General features: G+C 43.4%; 2 protein-coding genes across 5 annotated transcripts in view; one reads left to right on the forward strand and one right to left on the reverse strand.

The window, feature by feature from the left end:
- ASCC1 (activating signal cointegrator 1 complex subunit 1) overlaps positions 1 to 615 on the reverse strand; it is a 48,583-nt gene extending 47,968 nt beyond the window's left edge. The window contains exon 1 of the mRNA XM_053388548.1: positions 512 to 615. The gene's annotated coding sequence lies outside the window, so the exon portion shown is untranslated. The remainder of the gene's footprint in view (positions 1 to 511) is intronic.
- Positions 318 to 23,231, forward strand: ANAPC16 (anaphase promoting complex subunit 16). 4 transcript variants are annotated; one of them, XM_053388551.1, is made up of 4 exons: positions 318 to 422; positions 8,339 to 8,496; positions 21,193 to 21,267; positions 22,418 to 23,231. In XM_053388551.1, the coding sequence occupies exons 2-4, from the start codon at positions 8,355 to 8,357 to the stop codon at positions 22,531 to 22,533; spliced, it is 333 nt and encodes a 110-aa protein (XP_053244526.1). In that variant the 5' UTR covers positions 318 to 422; positions 8,339 to 8,354; the 3' UTR covers positions 22,534 to 23,231. The 4 variants fall into 4 exon arrangements, with proteins under 4 accessions (XP_053244526.1, XP_053244527.1, XP_053244529.1 ...); XM_053388552.1 differs by having other exon boundaries at positions 345 to 468; XM_053388554.1 differs by lacking the exon at positions 318 to 422 and adding an exon at positions 616 to 717.

Genomic DNA, 23,231 nt, shown 5'->3' on the forward strand with positions numbered 1-23,231 from the left:
CAACTGGTCGAGCTTTCCCCCCATCAAAGAATCCTGACAAAGTGGGAGGCTTTACTGGTTGAGTTTCAGCCTCTTGGGCCTAAGTGGCAGGTGCTGAAATGGCTTAATGTCTCGAAATCTAGTTTGTTTGTTTTTTTAACCTGCATCTCAATGCTAAACAACGAACTTTTTTAAAAAAAGTTGGCATCAAATAATATCTCCGTATTTCCCTCCCCTTTTAATTTCATAAACTTCTGGGGGGCTGCGGCCTGCCTTCGAGGCTTCAGCGCTCTCCTTAGTCCTTCTCCCGTTGCCATGGCACCCAAAGGCCAGAGGGAGGAGGAGGCCCCCGCCTCCTCAAGCGACGCTGTACGTAATCAGGGCGTGCTCGTGCCCGCCAGCCTCCCAGGCGCGCGCACGTCTTCCTCGCCGACGTCATCCCGGTACGGCTCTCGTAAGTGAAGTTGAGAGCGGCTGAGGATAAGCGAGGTAAGGACGAGATAAGGAGGGGAGACTCTGCCGCGTTACTTACCAGGGGTGCCGTGGGGCGCACTAAAGCGGCCGTGGCTGGTCACCGGGAGGCCTACGGGCGAGTAACAAAAGGCCGCGGTTGTTCGGCCTGGTATTTACCTCACATTGGCGGGGTGGCTGCGCGCATGCGTGTTTCGATTCGGTTGCCCGCCACGGCGCAAGCGCACTGGGCATTTGAAAGTCAAGTCGGCGGGGTGTAACGTCGCGGTGAGTTCCGCCGCTCCCATATTGCTTTCTGGACATGCTGCCACCGCTGTTTTCCGTTCAAGTTTACTTGGGGAAACGGTCCTCCGAGCTTAGTGGGCCTTAGTCGCGTCGCACTTAAGAACACAGCGAGGGTTTCCTTCTGAGCAGGCACGCATAGGATCCTGCTGCTCGAATTGTTAGGTTACCAAATCTGCGGAGCAGGCAGACGTTAAAAAGGCGTGTATAAAAAGTTGGGCTAATTTTACGTTCTTGAAGTCAATGCACAGGACCAAGTTTGTAGATCTTTGGAAAATAAAGGGGGAAAGGCTGCTTAAAGCATAGCAGAAACACTTGCTACACAGCTGGCCGTGGTTCCATCACCTCCCTCTCCTCACCTTCCAGCATTTTGTATTCAAATAGAAAATATATTAGTGGCTTACATTTGACACTTGCAGTGACCCAGAATATAGTAAATATAGTATCCTGCTTTATTGCCCTCATGATAGGAGGTAATTATCATTGCAAACAACAGCGAGAAGGCAACTGGGAAGCTAGCCCAACTGAAAGTAAAAAGAATTCACTGGGACTGGGATCAGCCAGGCAAACCAAAGGATGTACATAGATATTGATTTATTCTTGCAATAGTTCTGTGAAGGTCACATCCTATACAGAACAGATAGTTAAACGAAATAGCTAAACAGAATGTCTGTGCTTGTATCTGTCATGTCAAGAAGTGAACCCGTTTCTCCATATGTAATAAGTGCTTGTGCAAGTGGGTGGCTTTTTTCTTGCAAACCAGCAGAGATACCACTGCAGCCTAAAGGTAGCTGCATGACTGTCTTTTGGTAGCTTATCATGTCTACGGGGGCACCTGGAAACTGTTTCAGTGCAAGTGTGTCAGTGCATAGTTGAAAAGAAAACCCTCTAGATGGTACTCAAAAATGTAGAGCAATTTTAATAAGATGATGAATTCCCCAGTGAGTTTCAATGGAAGCCACAAGAATCTTGAAGGCACAAGAATTCAGTTGATTGGGTTACTCCAATAGTACAGCACCTCTCCCACTTGCTGACCTTGTGGTCTCAGTATGGCATGTGTCATCATGGGCATAGCCAGCCCAGGTTTTATGTTGGGGGGCAGGCTTTATATTAGAGGGCAGAGCCTCAGTTAGTTAAGTATTTTTATTGATTTACTTGATTTCAGGGGGGCAGCTGCTCCCCCCCTTAGCAACAGCCATGCGTGTAATCAGGTGACAAGGAAAGTGTGTTCAGAAAAGTTCTATTCAGCTGAATGCATGGGGGTGCAAACTCAACCCATCCACCCGTCTGCATTAGCACCCACCCCTGCCACTGAATGCAGGTTGAGTTGAATGCAGCCTCCTTGTGATCATAACCTGTGTTATCAGAATTCCTGATTGTGAAGAGGTTTTTAAGTATGTTAAGTTGAATATGCTTAGGATCTGCCTTCAGACTTTTGTGCTGAATGTGGCATGGTTGGGAGTGGAGAGTGTGGGGCTGGTGCATGCAGGTGTGCTGGGGGTGGCCTAGTGACCTCTACATAGTTTGTACAGCTGGACACCTAAACAGAGCTAACGTGATTCTTATTTCACTATCTGAAAACTTCTTTCCCCACGGTAGCCACTAACGTTGAATTAAAAGTTCTCTGCAAAATGTCCTGCAGTTCCATGTCAGGACACAATTTAAAGATACTGATTTCGGTTCTGCATAACCTTCACCCTTCTTGCCTCTTTTAGATGGTACCCTCCCTCCTTATTTCATTACACTGACCTGATTTGCACATCATTTTGTGCCAAACTATGGCTTAGAGGAAACAGGTGTATGGGCTCTTGGAAAGCCATTTTGCTCACATCCAGACTGGGGCTCATGTTTAAGGTCTCTTGTCATGAACCACAAGCTGTAACCGAAGACCAGGGATGAGCAGAGTGGCTGTAGGGTCCTCTCCCTGAGCCCACAAACCTGTAGGGTCTCACTGGGCCATAGTTTGATAAAATGTAAGCCAAGCCATAGTTGATCTCTTCCAGGGGTTTTGAGCCCTTGGCTGCAAAGTAAGGGGAAAGTGTGCTGTGGGGCTGGGGCGGGAGAAGCAATCTCTTTTTTAACAATAAGATGCAGAAACTGGTTAGGTTTGTGTCTTTAAATCTGTTCTTTAAACCTGCTGACACCTATCTCAAAATTTGTGAGGCTATTTGCTACCTACATCCACTAACAGAAAGTAGTTACTATACATGGAATGAATCAACCTAGTAATAGGGCTTGCTCACTGGCCTACAACTACGTAGCATGATGAGTGGTCCTCTCCCAATTGTGACCCCACAAAGGTGCCCGTATATCTATGCCTGGCTCAGTGATATGGGGAAACACTGATGGCCGGCCCTACTAGCTTCAGACATGTTGTGCTATCTCTGGTGGACACTGAAGCCCCCGTTGAGGCTATGAGGAGGTTTGCTCAAAGACTGAAGAGGTACAGTATGAAGGTAGCTGGCAGTCTGAGAACTTTAGCAAGATATTTGTGGGGACACACCCCTCCAACTATTCCAGTGTTGGTTCTGTTTCTGGGAAATGCCTCGTGTTACAGCCGTTTATTTCATATCTCATATAAGCAATGGGATATCACTCAAAGGGCCAAACTAGATGCAACATTTTTCATGTTTTTAGCCCTTACATGGCTGGTTGGTTTTTTTAAATATAGTCAATGTGAGGAAGAGCTAGATGGGGGTGTGGCTGCTGTCGCATGCTGACAGCTTCTAGGAGCCACAGATGAGAGCTGAGTGCAGGGCGGGGACCAAAGGAGGACATGCTGCCCTAGCAGGAGCACATTGTGTCCCCCACCAGAGGTATTACCCCTCCTCTAACACCCCATTCACCCCCACACAAGGCTAAAGTCATGTACAATGTCACATCTATTTTTAACCTATTGATTCTTTTGCATTTGTTCCAGTATCTAATGTCTCCCTGCTCTAGATTATTTGATTTCCTTCTGACCATGTTTGCTTGAAGGGCAGAGAGCAACAGCAAGCGTCTTCTAGTGGCTTAGGTGAGACAGCAAGTCTGACTGGGGCATTTTTATAGGTTGTGAAGTGCCGCATGATTCACTTGGGTGCACTTGTGGCTTCCTGGTTGGTTTCCCTGCAGTTCCTTCGTTTGCTCAGAGTGTGGCAGTGGCACCCATGAACTGAGTTTCCACCCCAAGTTCAGGACTTGCTGTGAATGCCTTCATTACATTATTATATTACATATCCTCTTGTATTTTGTGGGATTTCTCTGACTACAAATTGCATGAAGCCACTTGTTGCCTTACAGAGGTAAGGAGATTAACAGTACAGTTCTGTGCATCATTAATTGGAAGTAAGTCCTGCTGATTTAAATTGGAATTGCTTTCTAGCAGATGTGTATAGGTTTGCATGGTTTGTGTCACAATACATTCATTAGTCTTTAAGATGTTGCAAAACACCTTGAGGTGTGTGGTTTTTCTTTTGTCACAACAGACTAACACTACATCGCTACTCTTTTTGAACTTGCTTTCATAAAGACCCCCAAAAGTGCCTTTTTTGAATATTCAGTAGCTGTGATTCTAACTGGAACTTAATTGATGCAAGCACATTTCAGGTTATTAACCTATGTCTGTGACCATATGGGATAGAAAGAGGTTTGGGGTATGTTGATGGGTTTGCATAGCAGCAGAGGAATACTTGAAATGCCCAGGACCTTTCAGAGAGAGAGAGCCTACATTTACAGTCCAAAGGACAGCTACTTGAATCTTCATGCTTACTACTTAGAGAGATTCTAGTTTTACTAGATTTCTTTCCTTTGTTTATTTCAAAATCAGTGAACCGGTTTTCCCAATATTCTCTATCCTGTTGCAGAGAAGACACTGAAGTCTTTTAAAAAGAAGGCTATAATACCCCTGTCTGGCTTATAGGCCATCCAGTGACTCTTGTGTACCTCAGAATTGATAGCTTTGTTGGCTTATACTAGCTAGGACAACACAAGGAAATACAAGCTCACAAAAAGCCATCCTTGATTGGATGAATTTACTGCTCCCACTGTGGCCAGCTTTTGGAAGATGTATTTCCTCCAGCAAATGCTTGGGTACCATGCTGAGCCATTGATCAGGTAGTCATTGGAGTATGGTGATTTACAAATGTGAAATGGGCTGCATGGCTCATAAAAGAGGAAGGAAGATGCTGTACATAATTGTGGTAGATCTGGAATGGATAATAAAAACAGTAGGTATTCAGTGACTAAACAGACAGCAATTGCTTTAACTGTGTTGTGTGTTGTAAGGTTGTTGTTTTTTTTTAATTATCTACATTAACAGCTTAAAAGAGCATTTTCTTTAGGTTGTGGGAGTAGTTAATACTGTAAGATAGCCGGCTCCACAAAACAACCTAAAGGTTTTGTATCTTACTTTTAAAAGACTTTATATAACAATAAGGACTTCAACTGGGGAAGGTAATTGAAACAGCTTTAAGGCCTCTCCAGCCCATGTTAATGCAGGAAATGTGAGGAGGTGGCATTGTAGATCTAAGGGTGGTTTTGTTAGGGGGAGGGGGCTGACAGAATGTTTCATTTATTCACAAGCAATGCTTAGATTGGGTTTTACACTTGCTGTATTTCTAAGCTGTATGAAGAGTTTGTGTTGACTAGGCTTTCCCCATTATAAGTAAAAATGGCTCTTTTCTGGTTTTCCTTTTGCATATTCTAATAATATTCATTCTGGCGGTGAAATGGTGTCCTTATCATTGCTTCTGTCCTTGAATAGGTGGATGACCCAAAAGGAAAGAAGCAGTGGGAGACGTCCACTGCATGGCATTTAACTTGTCATATCCAGTTCCTCTTCCTGCTATCTGATTCCACAAGGTGTTTGGTAACCAATTCAGAACATTACCCATCTTTGTTAGCCTCTGATAGTGAAAAGAATCCTGTGGCATCTTAGGGCCAATTCTTTTGTTACTTTCTGCACTTGAGAACTGGTATCTGGAATGTGAAATAAATGTGCATGGCATCTCTAAAAAATGGCACACACCTATATAATGCACAGCTTTTTGCCTGCAAAACACACCCAAGTGGCTGGAGAGGCTGTGAGCACTTGGCTCAGGAGTGTTTTGCACGTTAAAGCTCATTATTTGTGACCTTTTATAATGATTTCAATCTGTTCGTGATCACAATACCAAGTTCCTGTCTAGGAGCACCTAATCTTCTAACAGTGAAGTTAAGAGCATGTGAACCTAATGCTTCCTGGACCCCGGGAGATTCATGGAAACTTCTCTGGGCTTTGTAAACTGCTTTGAGGTTTTTTCCTGCATTCGAGCAGTGTATGCATTTTATTCAATAAATAAATAAATGCAAATAATATAATGAAATGCATGACATTGACCTTGGCCTTTGAGGTGCCACAGAACTCCAAAGTTTGGGTTTCTGCATTCTGGCTGCCACCCAGTGGTGAAAGTTTGTATTGCATTTTGTTTCTAAGAGCAAACATGTTGTGAGCAGATGGAGTAGTAAGGGTACAGATACATATTGTGGCAAAAGGTGAAGAAGAGTCAAGACTTGAAAGTTGGGGATGGTGCTGTGGCTGCTTGTGGTCCAAATATTCTTATGCATTCCTGAGAACAAGAGCACCTGTAGCTTTTGTTTGTTTGTCCTACAGATGCAGATTCAAGTTTTATATATTCATCTTCTACCTCTTAATTCCTAATGGGTTTAAAGAAACCTGGGTCCCAAGGTTAAACCGTTTGATTTCTGTAGACTCTCTCTTTTTCTTTTTTAGAAAAAGAAAAGCAGAATACCCAGCTGCATATTTTTCTACTTGACAGTGTTTGTAAGACAAATCTATTTTGATTTTTAAATGTCTGCTGCAATCCCTCTCTCTCTCTCTCTCTCTCTCTCTCTCTCTCTCACACACACACACACACACACACACACACACACACATATATAATTGAGCCATTTTTTCCTTGCCAGCCTTTGGTTAAGTGTGCATAGTGCCAAGCACACTGCAACATGTCCAGCATTTTCTTTGATGGCAGGCTTGCCCACATCTTCTGTCGAGAGGTCCAGCAGTTGCAGTTCTCCCCGGAGCCACAGTATGTGGGTCACTCAGAGTTGCTGGGTGGAGGTGGATGGTGTGGAACATGCAATCATGTTTTGCTCTGAGTACCTGACTTGATGAGAACTGTCTGGGTTTTAAAGCCCTGCAGCACTTCAATAAAACTACTATTTATTTGAATGAATGATGCTTTAACCTGTTCTCAGTGTCTCATCCTTGGGATGTTAGGCCACAGCCTGCACTGCGGAGAATAATCATTTCTGTCGGCATGGTGTCCCATCAGATTGGAAGGAAATTGCATCACTACCTAAGCTACATGTAATCTGGCTATCAGGGACATAACTTTGGTTAAAACCTTTCCTGGTACAAAAGTCTCTGTGGTGTCTGAAATAGCGTGAATTCATGCAGCTGATATGTAAGCTGCTATGCCTCTCTGTTATCATTTATATTTAACAATCGGCATTAACTATGTTGAGTATAATTAGTTTAAATTAAGCTTTCAGCAAGTTAATCCTTTTCAAATCATACTGCTGTCTTAGCTCAGACTTTGTGCTGGGTCACAGAAGATGTGTAGCACAGCCTCCAGCTTTGATCTATTGAGTTATGTAAACTAGCTAAATTGTGGGAGGCGGATTTACACTGCGCTCCCTTTGAATCTTGATGTGTTTCAATAGTATGGTCTGGTGGGGGAATTAAAAAGTTGCCAATTCTAGCTCAAAGGCACACAGCTATATTGTGATTGTGTGATCTGTTTTCTCAGCTTGCAATCCTAAATACACAGACTTAGAAGCAGGCCCCATCGATAATGGTAGAGATTACTGTGTTTAAGAAGAAATAAAATAATAATAAATAGTCCAGTAGCACCTTAGAGACCAACTAAGTTTGTTCTGGGTAAAAGCTTTCATGTGCATACACACTTCTTCAGATACCAATGGATTTCCATTTCCTGTAGCTCAGTGTGGTGCCTTCCATGATTCTAGATTCAGGTAGATAGCCGTGTTGGTCTGACGCAGTTGAAATAAAAAAATTTAAAAATAGTCCAGTAGCACCATAGAGACCAACTAAGTTTGTTCGGGGTATAAGCTTTCATGTGCATGCACACTTCTTCAGATATATTTAAGAAGATTTGTTTTAGGTTGGGATGGCAGTCTCTGAAATCGGTTTTTCTGTCACTGTTCTCATAATCACAGGCACCTAGATTTTGTGGGTTTGCAATTTAATTTGAGACATGGGTCTGGAATAAATACATTGACCTTCCTTCTAGCCTAGGAAGCAGGGCTAAACCTTTTGACCAGAAGCTGGTACTAGGCTGGCCACTTGAGCTACACTGTTCTCTTGCTAAGACAAACAGAACATTACCTCAAGCCAAGTCCCCCATTAATTTGAATATATTCCCTAATTACCTTATGTGTGAACAAAATGCTGTTTCCCCCCAGTTAACTCAGCAGTGTGCTGCTACACTCCCTCCACTGATAGCCTCACATAATGTAAACAACAGCACAAGAAGAAAGCAATCAAGATGGTACATACACTTGAAGCACTTGGTTTTCATGTCTTCCTTTCTCTTGCCTTTAGGTTCAGATTGAGCAAAATGGCTGCCTCTTCGTCATCTTCTTCGGCTGGTGGAGTTAGCGGAAGTTCCGTAACTGGGTCTGGGTTCAGCGTCTCAGACCTCGCTACACCAAGAAAAGCTCTCTTTACGTATCCCAAAGGAGCTGGCGAAATGTTAGAAGGTAACTGCTCTGCATATCTCCTCCTTTTGTGTCAAGGCAAGAAAAAGGGCACTGCTAAACATCACATAAACTTTCACCCTTGTGCCTGTGCAGCAGGGGCTTCTGTAGGTCTTTACAGTAAAGTGGTTTTCTCTTGGTGCAGGCGAGAGTGGTTAAGAGCCAGGAGATAGTAGCGGTAAAACAGTTTTGTGTGTGGCATACGGGCTCTCAACTTAAGCTGCTTTCCAGGGAGTGAGCCCCAATAAACCTGGGGGGACTTTACTTCTGAGTAAACCTGCTCAGGATTGCCCTGTGCCGTGTGCATTCTAGTGGAGCTTGTGCTACTTTTGTTATCCCTTTGCATCTGTTCAACGTGCATAGTTGGATGGAGTCGTTCGCCCAGTAAGCTGCATTGATTCCAGGCACCACTCGGCTGATGTTGCATAGCTGATCTGATCTATTGGGCTTTGGAATGTCGGCGATGTATGATTTGCACCCTTGTTTCAGGATTCGCTGCAGATAATTATAGAGCCCGTTTGGATACTTAGGAGCTGCCCGGTATTAGCCAGGAGACTGCCTGTCTCTCAGCCTCTGGGCTCATAAAGGAGAGCATGCAACCACAGCACCTTCTACTCAGTTAATGCTTGACCCATCTTTCTGTCCTGCCTTCTGCATCAAGCAGGACTGGTTGTGCTCTGCAGCAGGCAAGATAAGCCAAAGGGGTAAAGTCAGAGGCTGCAGCATCTCCAAGCACTTAAACAGACAAGCAAAGTTTTTAGGTTAGCATCTGGCAATCCTATCAGTAATAGATCTCCAGACACACTTAAGGACATCATAAGAGCACAGCTGAATCCGGTCAAAGGCCCATTTTGTCCAGCTTCCTATTCTTACAGTGGCCAACCAGATACCTTAGAGGAAGCCTACAAGCTGGACTGGAGTGCATCAGCACTCTCCCCATATGTTCCTATTTTGCCTTGGCAGTTCTTGGATTTTTCTCCTCCTCTTGCTTACACTTACCCATCTTCTCCCTGCTTAAACCTTGAGTTCAAGCAGGAAGACGCAAAAGCATTTCATTCCCCCGCCTTTACAGAGTCCCAAGTAGTCTTTAGACTCTTGTAAGGGCACTTTGCCTTTTGACTGAAACTCAGACTTTATTTCAGTGGCTTAGATTTCTTGGCCAGTATGCTATGCTGTCAGTACAATTGCTCAGGCTTGATGGATGGTGGCCTGTTCATTAAGATCTGAGGCAGTAGCTACTGCTTAGCAATGCAAATACATATCAGTCAGAATAAAGCTGCCCTGGGTTCTACTGCTGGAGCAAGATATTGAATTCTAGGTAGCTTTATACTGACCTGTATGTCTCTTAATCCTTGAAAGCAATCGATTGCTAGTATATGTAAAGTTTCAGTATAGATTATATTTATTAGGATAGAGTTGGCCATTTCCCCTAACAGCTCAGGACAGTTAACAGTATAACAGCAAGAAAGGATGGATCCTCTTTACATTTACGTTTTAGGAGTAGGAATGGAACTGAATTGTACAATTACTCCCATGCATAGCAAGAACAAATTATATTTATCTAATTGCCATATCTGGGTATGGCATGGTCTGCTTTTAGAAGCTGCCTTCCCTATAACAGGTGGCTCACAAGTCTTACCGATATCAGGAATAGGATGCACCGTTCAGCTGTGGGACTTGAATCTGCTGTGTCCTTACGGTTTGCAATTGGCGGCAGTTTCCAGACTCACTCATCCTAGGTCTTTTTGCTGAAAGAATGAATCTTTTCCCCATAGGCATTTCAAGACTAAAAACTAACATATTGAAACAACACAAGGCATAAGCATGGGGACTTGCTCGTCGCAAAAAAAAATAGTTTTGGAAGCACTTGCCATCACATAGTGTAGCTTCTCCATCCAAGAATGGTAGGCATTTATTTTTTAAAAAAACAGAAAGTTGGGATGGAACTCTTCCTTTATAAAACATGGCAGGATGGGTGGGTATAGTTGCTGTTTCCTTTCTTGAGAGGTAGTTGCTTTTCATTAGAGTTTTATATGCAGAGTTCGGTGTGGGGAGGGAAGAGCATTGTACTTTGTAGATCATGCCATCACTTTGCATGAATACTTGCCATGTTGCACTAATTATATACTGTGTCACAACCCTAATTAATATGTATACATATTAGCATCTGTATGCCAAACTGTTGGATTAATTAAGATTAAATGCTTGTCCTCAAACTTAATGAGCCTCTAGAACCAATTAAAATATTGAAGTATTTTTGTGTTACTGGGCATGTGCCCGGGAGAGAATGTCTGGTGAGGCTTTTTGTTCATGAAAGAAGAAATAAGACTCCTCAGCTGCCACACATGTTTAAGAGAAGTTAAAAAAAAATCACTTCCTACACTGAAAATCACCCATTATCCTTCCCCCACTTTGTTGCAAATAGTTCTGGGAAAGTGTGTGGGGGGGTCATAGTTGGTGAGACTTATACTAAATGGATTGCTCATATGAGGAGGGGGAATGTATGGCTCCACCACAGTTAGGAACACTTAATATCTCCAGTTGCCTCCACCACCCCCTGCCTTGTCTCATGACTACAACAGTAAAGATTATCGTAGCTGGAGGAGAGATTTCTGATAATTTAATAGTATTTTTCTGATAGCATAACGATAAATCAGCCTTGCCTAGGATTGCTTAAAGGGCTTTCTTATTCGGGTGGGCCAGTTCTTGCCATTTGTCAAATCTGGCAGCCTGTTGAGCAAAGACGTGGAGCTTCTAGCCCTCCAGATGTTGATAGACTACAACTCTCCTCATCCCTGACCATTGACCATACCGGCTGAGGCTGATGGGAGTTGGAGTCCAACAGCATTCGGAGGGCCACAGGTTTCTTACCACGGCCTCATCATGCCCTAAAGCAAGGGTCTCAGATTGTAATATACTTTTTTGAGGGGATACTAGACCAGAAACTGAATTTTGATTCTTCAAAGAGCATACAGTAAGATTAGCTGCAAGTTGGTGAAATGCCAAAAGAACCATAGTGTTATGCATCATCTTTCATGAATGTTAATATGCATTTCTAGCCTTGTGGTCATTCACATGGATCAGAGTATCTTATCATCCCCCCCCCCCCATCAAAGATTCAATTTTTGTCTCTCAGTAGTGTTTTCTACCTTTCCATCAGGCATTTGGTTGAAATAATCAACTATTTGCAGACCTACACCCCACACACAGTTTAAAAAGCCATTTGTTTAATTAGCCAAAGGGCTGGGACAAAAGGCATGCTTTTGCCTGGTGCCTAAGGATATGTAACAAAGGTGCCAGGTGAGCCTCTCAGGGGGAGAACATTCACAAACAGGGAGCCACCACAGAAAAGGACCATTCTTGTGTTGCCACCTTCCGGACCTCTCGTGGAAGAGGCAAACGAAGAAGGACCTTAGATGATGACCAGATGGATGGTATTAAATAAAATAAAACAATCACAGGGCCTGGGTCAGTTCATATGGGGAGAGGCTGTCCTTGAGGTATTGCAGTCCTGAGCCATTTAAGGCTTTATAGGTCAAAACCAGCACTTTGAATTGGGCCCGGAAACTTAATTGGCAGCCAGTGCAGTTGGGCCAGGATTGGTGTAATATGCTCAAAGCATCTTGCCCTGGCGAGCAACCTGGGCACTGAATTCTGCACCAGCTTAAGTTTCCGAACCATCTTCAGAGGCAGCCCCATGTATAACGCATTGCAGTCATCTAACCTGGCAGCGTTAGCACGCTTATACCATGGAACATAGTAGATGCCCCCACCCACTCTGCACAAACAAGCTGCTTGAAAGAGCCTGCAGTGCCTTCCTTGTACACAGAGGACTCCATGGTTCACAGGTTAGGGAGACAGCAATTGACACCTTCAGTCACAAGTTCCAGGGCTCCTCCATGCACCCAAACAGAAGTTATAATCCCCTGGGAATCCAGATATAGACACCTGCAGCCCACAAAAGATCCAATTTTGTGAGGGAAATGAACAGAGAAGGAAGACGCCTCGCTTGAATTGCAACAGCAAGCCCATACAAGGGATCGCATGTGGAATCCCTGCTTATGGATTCTTAGGAGAATTGAAGTCACTGTTCCGCTAATCAGAGTGACGGGCACAGACAGTAGGGTCCTAAGACAATGATCCGCATGTTTACTTGGATCATTGCCGGCATCTGCTGGTTATTTCTCCAGCAGGCCTTCTGACTGATTTTCTCTGCTCCTTCTCCTTCTTTGGTGATCACTCTTGGCCGAGTAAGATTGTCTTCAATTAACACAGTCTTAACGGTGAGTCCGTAAGTGGCTGTGGAGGCCAATTCTGGATTCACACATCCTTCCACAGTGGGGATGTAGGTTTCTGGGTGGGAGTTGATCATGGTGAGGGTTTGCCAAATGTACTTTCTCCCTTTCGTCCTGAATTAGACACCGTGAGACCTTTGGTGAAGGCTGTTCTCCAACTGGAGCGCTCATAGACCAGTGTTTCCCAGTTGTCAGTATTTATACTACATTTTTCTTAGATTTGCCTTGAGAGAGTCTTTAAACCTCTTTGGTTGACCATCAGCATTACACTTTCCATTTTTAAGTTTGGAATAGAGTAGTTGCTTTGGAAGTTGATAATCAGGCATCCGAACAACATCACCAGTCCAACAAAGTTGATGTTGAGGAATCATTGCTTCGACACTGGTGATCTTCGCTTCTTCCAAAACACTGGCATTAGTTTGCCTGTCTTCCCAGGTGATGTGTAAAAATTTTTGGAGACACCATTGATGGAATCTTTCAAGGAGTTGGAGATGACGTTTATAAGTGGTCCATGTTTCACAAGCATACAGTAAGGTTGGTAGTACAGTAGCTTTGTAAACAAGTATTCCCTGCAAATGTCCCGGTCCTCAAACACTCTGCACTTCAATCAGGAGAAAGTTGCACTTGCAGAGCTCAGGCAATGCTGGATTTCGGCGTCAGTGTCAGCCCTTGTGGAAAGATAACTGCTAAGGTAGGAGAAGTGATCAACGTTTTCCGACATTGCACCATTGAGTTGGATTTGTGGCGCTGCAGAGGGGTTGTTTTGAGCTTGTTGGTGCAGCACTTTGGTTTTTTGGATGTTGAGCAATAGGCCAAGCATTTTGTAAACTTCTGTGAAGCTATTTAGGATGGTTTGGAGGTCACCCTCTGAGTGTGCACACACCACGTTGTCATCAGCATATTGAAGCACTGTGATGGAAGTTATAGTAACTGTAGTCTTTGCTTTCAGCCGACTCAAGTTAAAGAGCTTTCCATCAGCAGCAGGGTAGTTGGGGGGGAAAGAGGGCAGGGCTCCTGCACCTTTAGTAATTGCACAAAGGAGGACATTTTCAGCTTGGCTACACCAGCTGCAATTCTCTCTTCTATGCAGTATTAAATATTAAAGATGCAGGGCCCCGGTTACCTTTCTTCACCTGGCCACCCTACTCCCCTTTGCTTCTGGAAACCACTGGGAGAACTGCTGTTCAATATATGATTTTTACCCCAGTGAGGAGTTTCCCTTTGACAATGTATAGGATCATGGCAAAGGAAAATAATAAATAGAGTTGGGGCGATAATGCAATCCTGTTTATACCTGATCCCACTGTGAATGGTTCACTTTTAGAACCACTGTTACCTGTGATTGTTGCTGTCATATTATCATGGAGGAGCTGAAGGATGTTCAGAAATTTATCTGGGCAGCCAATTTTCAGAAGGACAGTCCACAGGCCATTACAATTTACTGTTGAAGGCTTTAGTCAGGTCAATAAACGCCATATACAGCAGGTGATTTTGCTCTCTGCATTTTTCTTGAAGCTGTCGAGGAGTGAAAATTATGTCCACTGTCCCCCTATAAGGTTGAAACCCATTTTGAGACTGAGGAAGGGTAGCCTCAGATATAGTTAGGAGATGGTTTACTAAGATCCTTGCAGGAATTTTGCTGGCCGCAGCTAATAAAGAGATGCCTTGATAGTTTCCACAGTCTGTTCTATCACCTTTTTTAAAAAAGGTTGATCATTTTGGCTCCACCACGTAGTAACAACATTGCTTGGTTTATTATCACACCGTTGTTATCTAGGGGTGGGAGAGACAGGAGAGCCCTGAGTTTTGGGGGCTCCACCTCCTTGATCAGTGGTCCAGTGGAAGATTTAAGGAAGCTTGCCTGGCCTCTAGTGCAGTATCATTTTGGTACCAGGAAAACATCTTTCAGATCTTCCAAATGAGCCATCTGCTCATTTCGATTTTATTGCTGTTGCTTTTATTGCATATATTTTCATTGCTTTTGTTATATATAATTTCTCTCTCTCTCTTTTGTTTTGCTCTTTTATAGCTGCCCTGGGAAAGTTTCTTTGAAGGGTGGGGCATAAATAGCTTTAAATAATGGGTAGAAGCTGCAGCTAGGTGCTCATTAGGAGTTGTTGAGTGAGTAGTTTAAAGAGGGTGTTGGCCATAGAGGCACTGTTCGATTTTTTGCAGGCACCACCTTTCCCATTTGTAGGCTTGCTGCTGATAGCACTGTTTTGAGGTTCACCAGTTTCGGGAAACATGCACTTATGGAGATAATATTCACCCTATGCAGGAAGTTGCATCGGAATTATCTCTCTGGTTACTGTGTGTTCTGCTTGATGTGCCCTGGAACTGATCCTGTGAGGAAGAATGCATTGTATTGGCTAGCAGTACCAATGAGTGAAGTACTTGCTGTTTATCAGTGACCGTGTCTGTGCTCCTCAGTGTGTTGGGGGGGGCTCATTTAATTTTATTGTATACAGGTTGTACAATGACAATAAATGTATTGTGATGATGATGATGATGATGATGATGATGATGATTATGTGTGGTGTAAGCTTATGGGAGGCAGAACCTGCAGCAGGGTAGTCAGGGGAAAAAGAGGCTCCTGCACCTTTAGTAATTGCACAAAGGAGGACATTTTCAGCTTGGCTACACCAGCTGCAATTCTCTCTTCTATGCAATATTAAATATTAAAGATGCAGGGCCCCGATTATCTTTTTTCACCTGGCCACCCTACTCCCCTTCGTTTCTGGAAACCACTGGGAAAACTGCTGTTTGGGATGCACAAGTTGAGAGCACTCCTTTAGAAAAGCAGAACTAGCTACCCAGTTCTTTGGACCCTGACTCTAAACCACTTCAGAAGTTTATAGGCTCCAACACATAAACATCATTTGTCTGCCTTTGTCAGTGACGTACCTCTGAGCCATGGCGGTTGCATATTGCATCAAACGTCTCATGTCTCCTTCAAGTTAGTATATATGTCCAGTTTTAAAATAATAAATTTTACTTATTTGAAAAGTATAATTTTCTGTTCAGTTCTGGCTGAAGGATTACAGATTGCGGCTGCTAGACATTATGTGGAAAATTCCACGTTGTTTCCTATCTGGAGAAATCTAGCTTTTAAGAGAGTTTCATTACAGATCATTCTGCACGAACATAAATGCCATAGATTGCAAAATGGTTTGTAGTGTTCAGGAAGCAATATGTTCAAAGAAGAAAAGGAATCTTAGAAGATCGACTAAAACTGATTTATTTTTTTCCAGCCAAGTGGTTCTCTTGGCTTAACAAGTTAAAATGCTTTTTTTGGCCTGGTAACATGTACTGCCTTTGCCAGTTGCACTTAACTGACACCTTTCAACTTCTATACAGTGGTACCTCGATCTACGAACAGCCTAGTTCCCGAACTATTTGGAACACAAACACTTCAAAACTGGAAGAAGGTGTTCTGGTTAGCGAACTTTTTTTGGAATCCGAACGTACTCCGTTCGGGGGTGCACTTCCATTTTGAGTGCCACACTTGCATAGGAAAAGCACGCCTTGGTTTAAGAGCACTTTGGTTTAAGAATGGACTTCCGGAACGGATTGAGTTCGTAAACCGAGGTACCACTGTATTAGAAATGACAGGACAAATAAAAGATAGTGGGTGTGATCCAGCAGAACTTAAGCACGTTCTGGTCCCACAAAAACAATTAGACTTAAAGGTGCCTAACTGTGCTTGGACTGTGGTCAGCAATGACCTAGGTGGCTAATAATACATCACTAAACTTTAATGCCTGTGCAGCTTTACTCAGATGAGTTATAGAAGTACAGTCTGGCAGAAGCAAGATGTTTGTCCTTCAAAGGGCTTTTTGTCCTTATGGCCGGACTGTGCATTTTGCAGCCTTAAGTGCATCATCTATCTCATCTCAGACACCGACCATAATATGGTGTTGCTGAGTTCCTTTGGGCTGTGTGCTGGAGGTCAGCTGTATGTGAGAGCATGTCATCTCTTAGAACAATCATTTGGATATTTCACTTTCACTTACAATTCTCACACTAAAGTGGTACCTCAGGTTAAGAACTTAATTTGCTCTGGAGGTCCATTCTTAACCTGAAACCTGAGGTTCTTAACCTGAGGTACCACTTTAGCTAAGGGGAGCTCCCGCCGCCGCGGCGCAATTTCTGTTCTCATCCTGAAGCAAAGTTTTTAACCCGAGGTATTATTTCTGGGTTAGCGGAGTCTGTATCCTGAAGTGTCTGAAACCCAAGGTACCAGTGTATGGGGAAGGATGTAACCCACAAAAATACATCTGCAAAATCAAATGTGGGAGGTGTAGCTTGGCTCTGCCTCTCCAAGGTATAGAGCATAATAGAAGGCTGCCCCACAGAACAACCTTCCTTTCCTCCACCAGACAACTGTTGTGCATGCTATGTTGTGACCAGGCCCTTTATTCCAAGGCCCTCCCGGACCTCTCCAGGTACCTCCTGCAATTGGTTGCTTCCTCAGGCCTTCTGCTTGTAGTCTTCTTTGAGAAAAGCAAATACCTTCACACATCCTATTCAGACACATCAGATGGGGCTATGTTGGTAGCATGTTAAATATAAAGCCTCAGAAACTCCTTTGCATGCTTTGCAAGTATTCGTGAAACTACAAGGCAAACTCTTCGGGTAATTGTCAGCAGAATAAAGAGATGTATAGGATTCAAAACAGACCTGAAGTTCCTCCAGTTAAAACAACCAGCCCTTGCATGAGTTAGACTAAGGTAATTAATCCCTGTACTAAATTATTTCTCAGATCCCGCAATTGCAGGGCGGGGGTGAGCCAGGTGTATAAGGCCACTGAGTGCCCACAGAACCAAGAGTGCAGAGGTGGCTCCTTTGGAAGCAGTCTACACACACAGTCACTGACCAGTGTTGTCTAAGTGTAAATTTCCTCCAAGCCTTGACTGCTCTGTTTGAGCCGGTCACCAGTATGAAGCAAAAACCCTTCCAGTAGCTGTACCCCCATCAGTAAATTATTTGGGGCAAAGTACCACACATCCCTGCTTTGTTCTAGTTGTGGGTGCCTCCAAGGAAGAGGGGAGAAAACACAAATGTCTATGGTGAGGCAAAATATTCCGAACTGTAGTTGGGCACAACCGAAGCACAATACTGTTCTATTTATGTCCAAAGTCCCTGTCAGTGCAGATTGCAGATGCATGTTAATTTCAAAATGTACGCTAAAAGTGTACAGTGTGCAGTAACGTGATTTCAGTTTTAGTTTTCAAAATCGTCCAACTTCATCTGGAACCCTTGCCTAATAGCATGAGATTCTTAATCTCAGGGGTGTGAATTCGAGCCTCATGTGGGGCAAAAGATTCCTGCATTGCAGGGATTGGACTAGTCGACCCTCGCAGTGCCTTCCAACTCTAATCTATGATTCTTTGTAGCTACCACTGTTTAAGATGGGCTTAGGGAACCTCCTATGTCTGGCAAACCTAATCTCACTTGCTCTACCCCTTCCCAAACACCTGTCCCTTTCCACAGGGAAGAAGTCTCTTCCTGAGGAAACTGTGCAAAACTTCACACTTCTGGTAGCTGAAATCTTTCTTCTTCTCTCCAACCATAATTTTTAGTGATATGCTTTATAGCCATTTGCTCCGCTAGCTCCATTCTGTCATAACTCTATACTGCCTTCAGTGTATATAGAGTGCAGTCATTTCCCCTCCTGCCCCCACCAAACAATCAAAGGCATGCTTAATACATTTTCCTCCCTTGAAACTCTATAGTAGAATCTCTGAAGTCTACATGATGGTCATGGGGAGTCAAAATGGTGTCTCCTCTTCTCTCTTCTGTATGACTGACAACCCATTCCTAACCCTGTTTGCTGGGATGAGTGGATTTTCTTTCTGAGCAGGGCAGCTGGCGGTCTTGTGCAATTCCAAGTTAGATGAATCCAGTGCTAACTACTCTCTGAAGATTGTTCCCATAAGGTGGGAGGTGCTAATGCACTCTCTTCAATGAGTGATGTGGCCATGGTACATCTTAGAGGTTTTGTCCCAGGGATTTGCACAGTGGCCTATTTTCGATGTTGGATTGCCTGTACTTGACAAGTAGCCGTGCTCATATTGATTAACATTCTGCAATGTGAGCATGAGTTGCCAGCTCCATTCACTGCTAAGATTGCACCTTGAGATGCTAAAACATGTATTGTCCTATTCTTTTCCATTGCTCTCAGGTAGGCAAGGTGTGTGTTGCCATTATGGATGAGTCACCTATAGTCTCCTGAGATTAGCAATTCCTGGGGAGAATGGGCTCCCCCCCTCCCCCCCTCCCTAAAGCCTTGTGTTGAGAATCACCTATAGTTGCTTTTGGGCACTGACATGGTGCTCCGTCTTGTAGCTGCTTTGAAGAGCTGTTGAATCTTAACTGAAATCCCACTATCTTTGTGACACTTCTAGAAAATTGAAGAATTGTTTTCTTTGAAGGGTGAAAGAGGTCGTCTTTGTATTTTAAGGCAATTGAATTGGAGTTCATTTGCCTTTTTGAAAGAAAGAAAGAAAGAAAGAAAGAAAGAAAGAAAGAAAGAAAGAACAATAGTAACACAGGCTAGTCAAGAACAGGTATTCTGCACTTCAATTCCATAGATGTTAGAAGGAGGTGTCTGCTTCCGTTGATCTGTTTTTCAGTCCAGATACCACTTAAGGAGCTAATTCTTTTTTTCCACATGGGTAGCCTTGCTACTGGGAGCATCACCGCAGGGTTCTGTGATAGTGAAAGGAACAAATTATGGGCTAGGGATAATTGGGAAGGGGGTTGAAAATAGACTGGCCAATGTCATAATTCCTTCATATAAAGTTTGGCGTGGCTGCATTAGGAACCCTGATTGTGCCCCATCTCAGAAAGGATATGGTAGAGCTGAGAAAAGGGCAGAAAAACAACAACCAAATTGATCAAGGCATTGGGAGCATCGTTCTAATATAAAAAAGCTGAAGCATCTGCAAAACACTCTTTAGTCATTTTTCTCCATAAAGAACTAAAGAGGGGTGTGATAGAGCTTTACAAAACCTTTGAACAGAGAGCAGTCCCCGCCTCCCCTCTCATAGCTCTAGGTCACCCAAGGAGATGATTGGCATTATTATGCTTGGGGCAGACAAAAGCATACTCCTTCACACAACGCAAAAACTTAACTTGCAGGATTTGCTTCCCTGAGATGTAGTGATGGCTTGGAAAGGCAAATCTGTGAAGGGTAGATCCATCAGCAGCTATTTAACCATGATGTATCATAGAATCCTAGAGCTGGAAGGGACCTCGAGGGCCATCTAGTCCAACCCCCTGCAGTGCAGGAATCTTGCCCAATGTGGTGCTCAAACTCATAATCCTGAGATTAAGGTTTTCATGCTGTACTGACTGAGCTAAATCTATGTGATGGTTAATGGAATGTCCAAGTTTCTAGGCAATATTTATTTGCTATATTTGTAGAATGCCTTTTGTCCCTAACAGCTAACAAGGCCATTTATGAGAAAAACAAAGGCGAGGGGCTTGATCAATTTGTACGACACACCCTGATTCAAATTCTGCATTCCAGTGTCTCTGTTTAACGTGGCTGCAGTAGCATAGGAAAGTGCCTTATAAAGAATTAGGCCTGTGGTCAATTTCGCTCAGTATTGTCTGGGAAAAGTGGTCATCCAGTTGCTGCTGGACTCCCAACTCCCACCATCCCTGACCCAGCTGTGGTGGCTGGCGCTAATGGGATCCAGAGCCCAACAACATCTGAAGGGCCATAGATTCCTTATCTCTGGTGTAATTCCCTGGCAGTGGCTTTCCACGGTTTCAGGCAGGAGATTTCCCCAGCGTTCCCTGGAGATGGTATCAGGCAGGGTTTTTGTGAAGTCTTGCAGGTGGTTATTTAATTGTCACTCCCCGCCCCCTTTTTTCTATTAATGATAACAAAACCAAAAACCATTTTCTATCTCAGTACTCCATGAGTCCAAACCCAGGTTGGCTTGAATCCTTGGTCCAAAAAGAAATGGTTCTTGTTTCCAGTGGCACCGTTAGATGGACATAGGGAGGCATAAAAAACGTAAAGGGACCCCTGACCGTTAAGTCCAGTTGCAGACGACTCTGGGGTTGCGGCGCTCATCTCATCTCGCTTTCCAGGCCGAGGGAACTCGTGTTTTGTCTGCAGACAGTTTTTCCAGGTCATGTGGCCAGCATGATTAAGCCGCTTCTGGTGAACAAGAGCAGCGCACAGAAACAGAGTTTACCTTTCTGCTGGAGCAGTACCTATTCATCTACTTGCACTTTGACGTGCTTTCGAACTGCTAGGTTGGCAGGAGCTCACCCCGTTGCGGGGATTCAAACCGCCGACCTTCCGATCATCAAGCCCAAGAGACTCAATGGTTCAGACCACAGCGCCACCCACATAGACTAAATTATCTTCGCCTTCTATTTACAGATGGCTCAGAGAGATTCCTATGTGAATCCGTTTTCAGCTACCAGGTTGCATCCACATTAAAGCAAGTGAAACATGGTAAGTACTCTCCAACTTATATAAGAATCGTCAATGGATATATCTGTAGTAAAAGTTCCATAATCATAGAATCATAGAATTGTAGAGTTAGAAGGGACCCTATTTGCAAGTGGTTTGTTTTTTTTTAAAAAAATCTTAATCTAGTTGATCTCTTGTGAACCTGTTGACACAATGTTATCTCAGATAATAGAATTGCAAAAGCAATATTTATTTATGCAGTCTAGTTATTGAAACCTCTATTACTTTGTCCTGCGTTGTATGCATAAGAGGAGTAGTTTGAATGCTGCATTCATACTAAGTAGTCTTGTGAGATGCAATTCTGCTGTTAAAAAAACACTCTCTGCCCCACGGGTCAGTTGGTTTGAATATGACCTCCTCTCCTCCTTCCTGGCTCACATGGTATATTGGAGATCAGTTGGTATTTCTGAAGTGCCATCAAGATGGAAGAGATCTCTATCGGATACATATATATATATTTTGTACTGCAGTTCTGTGAAAAATGTTCAAAGTGTTATCCGGTTAGATTAACTTTTTGTGTACAAAACTAGATAATGTACTTTTCCAGCCATATTCTGTGGCCCAGCAGATTGGACAAGAATCCTTCAGTTGCAATAATCAATCCAAGTGGACTAAAAGTTAGATGACTGTTCTGAAGTCAGATTCCCTTTCAGATCTTCATGTTTACTGTGCAAAAGCAGTTCTACAGAGTCTAATGGTGTCTTTTTCCTGGGAGTAGATTCTGGTTATATAAAAAACCCTTCTTTACGTTTATTGAAAGCTATTGTAATTGTAATCTGTAGCTCAGTAGTGTAAAAGGGTTTTCCTCTTTGAAGACATTAAGAGTTTTCCTGCACCCCCTGGGGAATTGAGTCTCCCACAACTAAAGGAAGGGGGGCTTATTCACACTTACCTTTCAGCCTGCTTTTTCCAGGCACAGGTGAATGCACATCTAGAATACATATACAAATAAAAACAAAACTTAAATTTTGTTGCAGATTGAAACCAACTTGCTGGGGGGGGGGAGAGACCTTTTCTGTAACCAATGAAAGAATTGTCTGCGGCAAGAGACTATTCATGGCTGTTAATGTGTTTCATTTGAAAAGCTTAATTGAAAGTTTATTGCTAACCACAGTCAAATTTTCTGTTGCAGATCAGCAAGTTGCTCGGATGGAAAAACTTGCTGGTTTAGTTGAAGAGCTGGAGGCAGACGAATGGCGGTACAAACCCATAGAACAGTTGCTGGGGTTCACTCCTTCATCGGGTTGAAAGTTTGTTGATGTGGAAAGATAAATCACTTGCACGGTTCCCTTTTAAAACACTTGGCTGTTTTCCATTGCTTGGACTGCAGTGTAGTAAAGAACGGTCCATAACTGGGCTGCCTCTTACCAGAGCCAGTAAACTGCAGACACACAAGGTTTTATTAAAGAAAAAAAATTATTCGGTTTTCCAGCAGCCTCACTCAAGAGCTTGTTTCAGGAGGGTGTGATTGCTGTAACTAAGGAGATACAATCAGTTTTTGAAGAAGAACCTGTTTGCTCAAAAGGGAAGGGGTGGCTATTTAAACTTACAACCCTTTATGCTGACCTTGGAGCATGTGTGCTGAAAGTTGGCTGGGTAATTGGACCCTTGTTACTGTTCAAGTTAAACTCCTGGAGGGCAGAGTCAAAAGGCAACAGGCTTTGGCCTTAAGCTGTCCCTTTGAAGATGGATGTGATAAAACAATAGGATAGGATCACTTGAAGGGCAGAAGAACATTAACTGTTTCCTGTATTTAGATTCCTTGGTTTTTGCTGAGTCTGCATTTTGTCAGCTGTTTCTCTCTCTTAACTGACTGTGGAAATATTGGCAGAAGATGACTGCTGTTTAATGCAGAGCAAGCCTCTGAAAAGCAGCGTTGGCTGTCCTCTCCTTTGTTCCAATTCACTTGAACCGTCTGTTTGGCAATTAAATTATTTCTACTGCTA

Source organism: Podarcis raffonei, chromosome 5, assembly GCF_027172205.1.
Source record: "Podarcis raffonei isolate rPodRaf1 chromosome 5, rPodRaf1.pri, whole genome shotgun sequence".
Classification (NCBI taxonomy): Eukaryota; Metazoa; Chordata; class Lepidosauria; order Squamata; family Lacertidae; genus Podarcis; species Podarcis raffonei.

Bases quoted from the DNA above. Each gene is read 5' to 3' on its own strand.
- ANAPC16 (XM_053388551.1), top strand. From the start codon at position 8,355: ATGGCTGCCTCTTCGTCATCTTCTTCGGCTGGTGGAGTTAGCGGAAGT. The intron at 8,497-21,192 runs GTAACTGCTCTG...TTCTATTTACAG, and splicing joins AGCTGGCGAAATGTTAGAAG to ATGGCTCAGAGAGATTCCTA. The intron at 21,268-22,417 runs GTAAGTACTCTC...TTTCTGTTGCAG, and splicing joins ATTAAAGCAAGTGAAACATG to ATCAGCAAGTTGCTCGGATG.